Below are 11867 nucleotides of genomic sequence, written 5' to 3' on the forward strand. Positions count from 1 at the left end.
GATAAAGAGATAGGTTTTATTACCAGAGTAGTTGGGTATCAATCCACGCATTGGGACCTATACTACCCTGTGACTAGACATGCAAACTATAACAGTCTATGTTTGTCATTCAATGAAAATGAAGTTAGACAAAGAAATGAGTTCCCAAGATTGGATTAGTGTAGTCAGTTTCTAAAAAGTGGATAATTACTTGCTTTCACAAGAAGAAAATCGACATATATCATCACATCAAAATAAACGAATTTCAATAAATAAACTGTCGCAAGTTTTCGAAAAATACAATAAAACAATCAATCCTAAAACCATCTATTAACGTCAATCGGTTCATAGCTTCTACAAAGGCCCGAAAATAAATGGTTGGTTCCTGTTGTGCATTTAGAAGCCGCCCGTCCTTCCTTATACACCGGTTTGTTGATTACGTTGGTACTGGCATAGTTACAGGCAAAATAATACTCGGCACCTCCATGTGGGCTATGTTTAGTCAATGCGCAGCCGACCCTATTATTTTTGTCATTCATCATAACAGTGAAATGTCCTATCATTCGCCTGAAAATGAAACAACGAATTAAATCTAAATAAAGGATGGCGAGGCTGGAAGTTTCATACGAGCTGGATTGATAGTTTCTTATGTCTGCCATGGTGGTTATCTTGTACTCATTGAACCAACCATCTATCGATGCGACAATAATATCGCGTGGTGTATAGATATTGGGTTTGGAATATCGTCGCGCCAGATTCTGTCCAGAATATTTGAATCGCCATGTATTACGGCATTCGTCATGCTCCATTTTACAAGTAATCGAGTTAAGTGCGGCCAAGTACGCAAGTTCATCGTCCCAAAGCTGGAAATACATTCCGAGTTGTATTGACCTCGTTTATATCTAGATTTCTAATTTAATATCATTCAATTAGGGGTAGGCTTGACAATTAATACTGAGTTGATTTTGTTCGAAAAAGATCCCTGTGCAGTGCATAGCAACTACGTGTCAAATCGCGGACAGTAGATCCAAGCTATGTAGAATATGCATAACTGTATGCGCTATACAATGCTGAGGGCAGAAAATGTGGGACATCAGAGAGAAGACCCTTCACTCAGACGTCGGGCTTCTAAGGGCGAAGTTGGAGGGAATTCTTATCTGCAATTGCTGATCTCCTCCTAGCCAGGAGATGCTAAACACTTTAGTAGCTGGCAATTTTAATGCATGGATCTTTGGATGGAGTGGCCGAATGACAAAGGTTGGAGTTGAAAGGGGCACTTGAAAATTTCGGGAACACAAACATTTTCTGAGGGAGAAGCCTAGGGTGCACCAATTCAAACCCCCATAGGCTAGTGGGGGAGAAAATTGTTAGACATGCAGCACACGTACAGTAACTACCAAGCTGTGTATCAGTATACAGATCAGAAATAAGTCTAGGAATATTTACAAAATACTTAACGGATTGCCTGATAAAATTTTTTGATGAAGATATGTCTTTTGAAGCCTTGGCTATCAATATACCATTGGAGAGGACTTCTTTGGTAGCACCTTATGTAGTTAGGGCTCAAGGGGTTATGTCAACGATTGAAACGGAGTTCCAGTGGTATCGAACGAGAGGACGCAAACATTTGCAACTGCAAGTCAGCATAGAGTACCCATAAGGAACGAGCAAAATAAATTGTTTCCGACGGCTGTATCAGAGGATCGGCGGACTACTTCACTGAATCCAAATTTGAAGACTGCAAGTGATGACATCTTCATTGAACACAGAGTAACGTTAGGGAATATATTGGAGAATCAACGGCAGTAAGGCTTTATATTTCAATGGCATTTCGAACAAAGCTCTGAAGCTATGTAGAATTCATCATAATCACAAAGAACAGTCGCCGCCCAACAGATAAAATAACGGATCATTTATTAGTTTTCCTTCAAAACAACAAAGGCTTATATTAGCAATCCTGTGTACTTCACCCTGAATATAATAAACATGGTTCTGAAAAGAGCAACAACGTATTCAGGCTACATGCTTCAACAAATTGCTACCAAATCAAAGTTACACTGGCTCAAATATGTGTCTCTGTGTACTTGGCGTGTATAGTTCAGAATCACCTTCCTGAGAGACCAGAGAGTATATCGTGACAGCAGGTTCAGTAGTAGGTTCTGAAATATGACTTATATTGGAGTCATTATACTTCCAGTCCCCTAGGAGGTCATGATTGAGTAAGCACGATGAAGTTCAAATTGGGAAAAATTTCTTCGTCAAGGGAGCAGACGGAAGTTGTCATGATGAAGGATCGCAGGCAAAACACTACTAAAATGGCTATCAAATAGCTTAGATCCACAGAATATGCCTGTCAAAAAGTGGTCAATGTCAAAGCGGCAATTCCAAATAAGCTACTGAATGTCATTGGAATGAAACTCACCGGAAGATTACTTGTAAGTGAAATGTCGCATACAGGACGGTGGTTAGCTGACTTACAGGGCATCTTTGGCACTGAGGAGAAAGAAGCAAAAAAGCTTACCGAAGGCACATGTATGCCTTCAGAACATAGTTGGGGAAATGTTTAGGTCTGAATAGAACTGGCTTTAAGTTACCCCCGTAATTATCAAATTTTAGGTCGACTGATTGTAGCAGAGAAAGTTCAAGTGCATTTGAAATAATAAAAAACTTGTATTTTCTCTTTCGCTGGTGTAGATATTTATTCTTGCAAATACCGATATTTCGGGGTCTAGACTTGTTAGCACTAATGAAGGGAACAAGTGGATTCCGAAATATCGGTGTTTGCAACAATAAATATCTACATATGACTGTTCGCGGCGTTGGGACAAGGAGGTGATGCATAGGAAACCTTTGACCATCTATACCAACATCTGTAGTAAGAACAATTCCACTACTACCGAAAACTAGCGTCTCAATCCTAGCCAGTACCTATCCCGTGAACGAACGGATTGTTTAGTGGTACAAAATACTTTCAATTTGAGTCGCAGATTGGTGCACCTAGCGTGACTTTCACTTGAAGATCTGAGAGAGAGCTTCTCAAACGTACACTGTGCGGACGGAGGTCAATAACCCTGGCCCAGATGGGCCTTCCATTAATTATTCAGAACAGATATTAGACTTCTACAATCTGCGCTTGTTTGGATTCAGAAGACTTGACCAAAAAACAAGCATTGAGAACGACAGCACCTCCCTACATTACTCCTTACATCTTAATACTCACAGACAGGCATTCAAGTATATGCAGGCCTCAGTGGGGCAGGTGCTAAATACTATCTACGCTATCCGGCAGAATGCCATAAAATCAGAAGAGACCCTTAAGAGGGTTCAAGACAGACCTAAGCCTTCAGTATCCGAACAAAGAAGGCATGGAGCAGCGGAAATCACCCGCAAGAGGGAAATATTCCCAAGACACATAAATCCAAGCAATAGAGAGAAGGGAAAATCTCATGCCGATCAGGGATGAAGGCAGGAACCAGCTGACCCACCGTTAGCTATGGTTATGAGGTAAAGAGTATTTGACTGGCCATACTGGTGAAAGTATCTCCGGAGCAAATACTCACTCGAGTAGGAAATAATTGAGGACTTGAGATGTGTGATGGCATACGTTTTCGACCAGATATTATACTGGTAGACTAAGCGACGGAGGATACAGGGGACTGGTTTAGGACAAAAGTTACTAGACTGCCAGGGTGGAATTAAGCAGAACTATCATCATGTGTTGGGGTTAACATATCAGGAGTACACAGACGGCGAAGCTTCTACGCCTCGTCATTACTCAAAACATGGATCTCCACGCACGGTTATTAAGAGTTTTTAGAAGGAAAGAGAAGGCAAAGGCAAACTCCTCACGATCGAAGTCGTAACTGCTTCATCAATTACAGATTTGGTAGCATACTTGTGCACGTGCATAGGGAGAAACAAACAAAGTATACTTCGGAGGACATATCGGCTGAACATCCTACCAAGGTTCCCGAAGGAATCGAGGATGCTATAGAATGCGAGGAGCTAGTATGCAGGTAATTTGGGATTCCTCTTATGAAAAACTAAGAGCTTGTATCATTCCCAGAAGAAACTTAAGAGCTTCTAGCTGGAGACCTCGTGACTGTCCAACTCTCATTGGAAGCCGAGGGAAGAACTCGAAAGGCAGTCATAGCATCAGGATACTTCCAGGAGACGACACCCAGATCCTTCCGCAGTTAGTTATTAGATTGCCAAGAGAGGAAGGCGCTACCACTTATTCTTAGCTGCAAGGCTAACGCTCACCATGAAGTCTGGGCAAGGTGAGGTGAATACTTTCTGGAATTCATCCTCAGTAACTAGTTAGAAATACATAACGTAGGGAACACTTCTACATTCGTGACCAGCACCAGGCAAAGGGTAGTAGACATAGTTCTAGGGACCACTCTGATGAGCGGCTGGGTCAAGAACTGTAGGGAGTCAGATGAGCTTTCTATGTCGGACCACAGAATAGTCAGATTCGATATTGCGGGTAATTCGGAAATAGATAAAATGATAAGGAATCCTCTATACAAGACGCGTGAGTGAGTGACATGGCTCATCTACAGGTGAGGGGTAACATCAGGAACGAAATAGAGCTGAAACAGGCCTAAACAAAGTTGTTATTGACGCATGTGGGGTGTCCAGCTAAAAAAATCAAGTCATCAAGGGACGTAGCCTGATGGAACCGGAACCCAGCCAGAATGAGAAGGAGGTGCCAAAACTCTTCAACCGGACGAAATAAACCGAGGATTGGGTGAGGTAAAAAAGAGCACTGGCGGTGTATAGCAACGCGATTAGGAAAGCAAAACGAAAGAGCTTAAGGGAATTCTGTGAAGAAATAGAACACACTACAGAAAAATCCAGTTATAGCCAAAGACAGCAAGATGGGATATTTACGATAATATTTTGCCTGACACCTCAAGAAGAAACAAAAGGGGAAGAGAGAAGAACTGGAAACTAGCCTTTATTCAAAAAGTGTGTAAGAAGAATCATTTTCACCCTAAATCTTTTAGATAAATTTGCCTCACATCGATCGTACTTAAAAGATGAAGAAGGTCATAGACAACTATTTTAGAACTAACTTTCTAATGTGTAATCCTCCACTTCCATGTAAGCACGCTTACCGAGCAGGACGGTAAACAGAAATTACACCGTATCAGCTGAAGGATGTATTACGGGATGCCACAGAAACAAAGGAACTTGCACTGTGTGCATTCTTGGACATCTAAGGAGCAAGGTAGTGGGAAACACCCTAGTCTTCTGGATAGACAGAATGTTAGAGAGTAGGCAAATAGAACTACCAACAGGTACAAATTCTATTGTCATGAACACTACTCAAGGTTGTCTAATGTTAATATGGAGCATGGTAGTTGATAAACTCCTAGGAGAGCTAGCAAACACTGAAATACAGATCCAGGGTTACACTGATGACATTGTTTTATTTTTTTTAAAGTCAAATATGAGGATATACTATGTGACAGAATCCAAATCGGACCGCGAATCACCAGTAACTGGTGCATGAAGACGGGACTATGCATCAACCCAGTCAAGGCCAACATAGTGTTCACTAGGAAACGCAATATTGATCACCTGAAAGCCATTAGATTACATGGGATAGAGGTAAAACTAGTAGCAGAGATCAAATATTTCATAATTAAACCAGACCAAAAACTTCTCTGGAAGACCCATGTTGAAAAAATATGTCGGAAATCCACAAGAGCTCAGATAACCTGCTGCACAGGATATACACTGCAACAGTAAGGCGAATGGTTACTTATGGCATCCCCAGAAGTCCTTCTGGAATTAACTCCTCTCCATCTGCAAATGCAGACAACGAAGACGACCTTCAGAATGTCCGGGTGCACCAGTGAGGCGGAGAGCGGCCTAAATCGAAGGAAAATTGATATTATTTCTAGGTGGCATCGCGAATTACTGATGTCAAGACATAACAACGAGTTTTCACTTCAGTAAGAAATTTGAAACACGTTGGAGTAATAGGGCAAACTGGGAGAGCATGGCATTGACATACGGCTTACACCAGCAACTGATTACCTGGTACACTGATGGATCCCTTATAGGAGGGGTAGCAGACGCTGGGGTCATTGATCCAAAGAAAACGCACTATGAACCCATGGGTAAGCACGTCAGTATGTTTCAAGCGAAAATATACGCCATAAACAGATGCGCCTCATTCAACCTCGAAATTAATTATATTGGGCAGAACATTGTAATTCTAACCAACAGTCAAGCGGCTATTAAAGCAGTTAGGTCCTACCATATAAATTACAAACAGGTATGGGAATGCTTCGTTCAACAAGGTCTGTATACTCTGGGTTCCAGGCCACATTGGGTTAGAAGGCAATGAAGCAGCAGACTAACTGGCCAGAAAAGATCAACGACGTCGCTATACGGCCCAGAGCCATTCTGTGGAGTTAGAGACAGGTTCATTGAAAAATGACGAGAAACGGCTGAGGGAACTTTACTGGGCGAACTTACTAGAAGTGGGAGAGTCCACAGTGCTCTTGAGAGGATACGAACCGAAGCGCTTGAAAGATTGTTTAAACCTTACCAAGAAGAGCCTCGGTATCATAGTGGGAACGCTCACTAGCCATTGTAGGCTAAATTATCATCTGGTGAAGATAAGGATATCTATGGACACTGTCTACAGATTCTGTGAGGAGAGTGATGAGACCTCCACTCATGTTCTGGAACAGTGTCCGGCACTTATGCAAAGTAGATTTAGGCACACTTGAGTGAATATTTAATACCAGATGCCACATTGAAACACTTGGAAGTAGGGAACATAATAAAGTTTCTGTCAGTTATTGGTTTAAACGATGTATCAAAGTTTATAGGTATACTATGACCAGTAAATGGGCACAATAGTTCTTTTAGGACGCAGTTTGACTTCACTTGACAATATAATAATTATTATAAGCAAGGAAACAAGGTCCTGTTCTGAGTTCTGGTTCTGGGAGGCTCTTTTTGTGTAACCTTCAACATCAACCTCAGAATGCATTTCGAACATACTGACAAATATACAACTTTTGAAGTTTACTGGAAAGGAAATAATAGAAAACTGTACTGTACAAGATGGGAGAGGATGAGACAAAGTATGATATATTGGTTACCAGGGAATTGGCGTGTAACAACTATGTTCAAAATCGCGGCCAACCGGGAGCCTGGAATCCCATTGAAATACTGATTTTATTCTGATCTGAAAACAATTTAAATGGGTTCGGAGTAATAAGCAGAATATTTCAGGAATCTGAGTTGGCGACACTCAATCATAAGGCAGGAAGCCATTATCAACCACCATCAGCCATCAACGCCTGATATCGCGACAAGTGCTCACTAAAATCTAAGCCGGGTCAACAGAATACTTTCACTGGGAATTGGGAGTAGAGAGTAAAGTAGTCAAGGGGCCGAACTAGCCAAACTGCTGAAGAAAGGAGTAAGTAGTTCCCGAAATATGTGTCCACATAAAATTAATATTTTAAGCGGAGAAGATACCGGTTTTTGCTATCATGGCTTGAAGAAGTTTTCTGATAGAGTAGACTTAGTATGATCGAGGTGACAAGCATGTGGTGTCCAAAGTTCATGCCAATATTGTTTTATCTGAATGATCTGAAGGGATCCAGCGACTTGGAAAAGCTCTACTGACTCTTCGCATCGGTTACATTCTACATAGCTATAAAGCAAGAAGCTTGTCGAATAGAATAATTTTTTCACTAAAGATCAATTAAATTTGGTAACTATGGAGTAACAAAGAGTTATGGTTTCAGTGTGTTAACAATTATAACCAGCGTTAAGATCGGAAGGCATACAGATAAACGTTCTCATGAAGGCAGAGCTTGCAACCGAAAAGGACCATTTATGATGTCAATAAAGACGAAAATGTTAAAAAGGATTGCAACCGTGGATGCGTGAGTCTAATCGAATTCAAGCAAGCGAATACATCACTGACGACTTTTGTTAGAAAAACATGAACGAAAAATAACTAAAAAGCTCTCTCGAGGACTTGTTTTGATTTTGAAAGTGTCCAAGATACATTTTGTATCCGTGTGAGTAGCATATATCTATGGTTTGAGATAACACCACTAGTCTCTACTTAATTGATTCGGAAAAATGGAGATGAATTCTTCATTTCAATGGGTCTTGCGAACCCTTTTCTAAAAGGATATATGAATCACCGCAATAATTATTTTGAAAAATGTCAGAATATTTTAGAACTCTAAACTTTTCCTTTTTCGAACCCTCGATTACCCAGCATTCTGCAGCACTATCACCGTCTTACCATTGTGGTCATTCTTTCAGCTGGACGGAACCGCTTCATACTTCCTGATGCAACACGATGTCTGTACAAATTGTGGTTGTAGACAATTAGATTTTTGAACCGAGTTATGTTCACTAGGTGACGGGGTGCCTTGCAGTCGGGACTGAATAACTAAGTTAAGAAAGATATTTATTGTTTACACTTTTACCATCAAAAGTAAAATTATTTATTTTTTCTTACTCTGTTTTGGTTTTGACAAGCTATGTGGACACCACTAGGACATAACTCAGGAGCACAATATCGAATTTGAGTATTGCAGTAGGTAAGGAAGAATGCCAATATTAGGACGATTTGTAATTTATCCATGATTGCAATTGATGATGAATGATGTGTTTGTATTCGTCCGATCACTCTAGATGTGAATTTCCAACTAACCTGTTAATATCACTTTCATTTTCAACTTTGCTGATAGCACCAACCTAATCTAATGGTCTTTTTATAACATACAGATACGGTTTTAAAGGGGTAATTGCTCCTACTGAGGTGAAATTTGAATTTGTCTCAATGAAATTCGTGGTTCTGTTACAAATGAACAGGTATACAAATTACTTACTCTAGGATTAGTTGAAAGCCCCTCTAATTCGTAGTATAAACACAAAAATATAAGGCAAGAAAATTATTTTTGTCAAATCAGCTGCTGAAAACAAAATGTAGCTCTCTCAATAAAGATAAGAATTAGATATTTTTATCAAATATATTACCAATTTCCCAGAGTAGATATATATTTGAAAAAATCTGCAAATTGAAATTCGTTAATCAAGTTGAAATATTTCAAATTTGTCAAATTTCGGAGACGCCTAATAAATCATTTTACTATAAAAATTCCACCATGAAGTTTAGTTTAGTTTGGTTTACTGGGGAGAGCCGCAGCTCCGAACACTGAGGCCCTTGTTAGGCCCATTGTACTGTCTCCGTAAACCGCCTATTCAATGGCTGTCCGCCTACGGTGTTCGCAGGCTTTAGCGAATCTGAGAACATTCTCCAGAGGCAGAGAGTGTGCAGATTCCTTATTGAAGAAAACTTTGCCAAGGTGTCTTCGTCTGAGATCTGAGGATGCCGGGCAGCTGCATAAAATGTGCAGGGCTGTTTCCTCCTCCTCCTCACATTGGCTGCACATAGCCGAAACCACTACCCCAATCTTTCCCATATGGTAGTTTAAGGGGCAGTGCCCCGTCAAAAGCCCTACAAGGGTTTTCATGTCCCCAACAAAAATGCCGCTCTAGTGGCCCTAGGCTCTTTCACAAGGATTTTCGCTTGCCGACAACAGTCCAAATTTCTCCACTCGCTTGCGTGAATCCTTGCAATTTCACCCTTCAGAGCAAACTTGACAGTAGATGGTCGGATTCCAACAGCTGGTTTTGACCCCACCATTGTGGATCCAGACCCTCGGCGAGCCAGTCTGTCAGCCTACTCATTACCAGCGATGTTAAAGTGCCCCGACACCCACATCAGGAATGTTTCGTCCTATAGGCTAAGTTTCAGCAGCACCTGATAACCTGATGTGGTGTCGCCATTACATAGGTCGTTAACCAAATTAGCCTGGAAGTCTTTTGAGACTACCATGCAGGAGCGGGGTCGATCGCCTCCATTGGCATACAACAGGTCAGCATGTTGGAAGTTTACCTGACTACCCCACCAACAACCCACGGTTTTTGTGGTATCCACCATGAATTTATTGTTATTCTTAAAGTGAAAAGGCCACACGCTATCCTTGTTAGTTTCTGCTAATGTGCTTCAGATCTCAGAACTTCCCGAAAAACCTGTCCTGTATCTCAATTGTTCGCCAGCGTGCCTCACTAGGAACGATAAAAATTTTACAAAGGGGTTAAGAATAGATAAAGCTTGGCAAACATCTGTCAACAGAATTTGCAGAACCTGTGCACATTCGTCTGGAAAAGGATGGAATGTTAGCCTACAGACTGTGAGGCTATGCACCTGGGAATCATTCTCTCAGCACCGCTTTTGATCTTACATCCATCGGTGTACCCTCGATGATTCCAGTCATCCCTAACTATGACAATCTCCACTTTCGAATCAGGCGACTATTTAAGTATGTAACGTAAAATTACTGTCACTAAGTTTGTGATCACTTTGTATACAGCAGAAGGCCTCTCACTATAAAAAAGGAAGGCCAAAAACGTGACCAAAATGATAGAAACAGCGGCGCCGGCTTCAATCGACCCAAGGCAGGTAAAACTCCAAAAATAAACTAGAGAAACATGGGGTAAGGTTGGTACAAAGAAAAGTGCGACACCTAAAAGAAGAATACGGCCCAAATGCGGAGCTGATGGGCCTTGGAAAAAGTGTCAACCGAATCAGACGCTTCCAAAAAGGGGATTTACTGCTGCAGCTGAAGTAGTCTCCGGGCAAAGCGGCCCAAAGTTTCCTCGACATGGTGGAAAAGTCCTTAGCGGAAGAGGCACAAGTACTAGGCAAAAAATAGGAGATTGTGATACAATGTAAAGGCATTAATGAAGCAAACTAACAGAAACAGCGTTCAAGCTGTTAGCAGCTGATAAAGTAAAAATAAGTTGGGTCGTTGGGTCGACTTACAGAACAGGTATCCCTCAAGCGCTGCTTTAGATGCCTTGAATTTGGTGAAATGCACCGGTAACTGTGAGAGGTCAAAAGGGTGCAGAAATTGCGGGGGAGAAGGTCATATGATCAGGGAGTGCAAAACTGACCCTGAATGTATGTTTGTACGCTGCAGCCAGCAGCAGCAGTGTTTTTGGGAGAGCCTTGTATGCAGTAAAGAAAGGAGTTTATTTGAAACCAACCTGGAATTGGGACAGCCGAACTACGAACACCAGGGGCCATATCCTTCTCAAAACTTTCGCAGAGGTAAACTTTGTACCTGCAAAGATCGGAAATGTATCCACCTTTCTCGGAACAGGTACATTTCAATAGTCGATCTGACATATGTTAGTACTACATTGGCGAGGAAAATGATCTGGTTGCTCACTGACAATATACTCAGAGCGACCACCAGGCAATTTTTCTCCAGATCAAATATGGGCCATGAGCAAGTTTTAAAAGGATGCATTCATATAGATGCTATTGTGGTGTGGCTTCAGAAAAGGTAGAGCCAATAATGAGACGCATAATCTCGCAAATAGGCGGTCAGGATATTGCAAAAATGAAGAGATCGCGGGCTGCAGAAGAATCTGCCCACGATCTAGAGGAAGACCAGACTACGACGAGAAAGGACAAGCATATATAAAAAATGAACACACAGTGGACATTTACACCATACCTGCGGTAACTGAGGAGGAACTTACGGAGATTTGCCGGAGAATCGATGATAATGAAGGTCCTAGTTTGGATGCTTTTCCCAATAGAGCTCTTAAACTCGCCAGACCAAAGACCACTCGTTTACTAGCGTATTTGAAGCATGCATGGTAAAAGGAGCTTTCCCCGATGGGTGGAAGAGGCAAAAACTAGTTTCCTTCCAGAAGTTCAATAAGCAACTGAGACATCGAAGTGCTTTCCTACCGCTTGAAAAGTTCATTTACAATAAACGTCTCCCTATCATAGAATATAACGTATTGGAATG

At 41.4% G+C, this 11867-nt stretch overlaps 1 protein-coding gene across 1 annotated transcript; it reads right to left on the reverse strand.

Annotated features, from left to right (window-relative positions):
- Positions 1–264: 264 nt before the first annotated feature.
- On the reverse strand, positions 265–8740 carry LOC119655261 (antigen 5 like allergen Cul n 1-like). The gene is made up of 4 exons (XM_038061057.1): positions 8495–8740; positions 8276–8425; positions 607–842; positions 265–546 (listed from the first exon to the last, which is right to left on the reverse strand). The coding sequence occupies exons 1-4, from the start codon at positions 8618–8620 to the stop codon at positions 297–299; spliced, it is 762 nt and encodes a 253-aa protein (XP_037916985.1). The 5' UTR covers positions 8621–8740; the 3' UTR covers positions 265–296.
- Positions 8741–11867: the final 3127 nt, after the last annotated feature.

Source organism: Hermetia illucens, chromosome 4 (assembly GCF_905115235.1).
Source record: "Hermetia illucens chromosome 4, iHerIll2.2.curated.20191125, whole genome shotgun sequence".
NCBI classification, from domain to species: Eukaryota; Metazoa; Arthropoda; class Insecta; order Diptera; family Stratiomyidae; genus Hermetia; species Hermetia illucens.

Bases quoted from the DNA above. Each gene is read 5' to 3' on its own strand.
- LOC119655261 (XM_038061057.1), bottom strand. From the start codon at position 8,620: ATGGATAAATTACAAATCGTCCTAATATTGGCATTCTTCCTTACCTAC. The intron at 8,426-8,494 runs GTAAGAAAAAAT...TTCTTAACTTAG, and splicing joins CTTGTCAAAACCAAAACAGA to TTATTCAGTCCCGACTGCAA. The intron at 843-8,275 runs GTAAGACGGTGA...ATGTATTTCCAG, and splicing joins CTGAAAGAATGACCACAATG to CTTTGGGACGATGAACTTGC.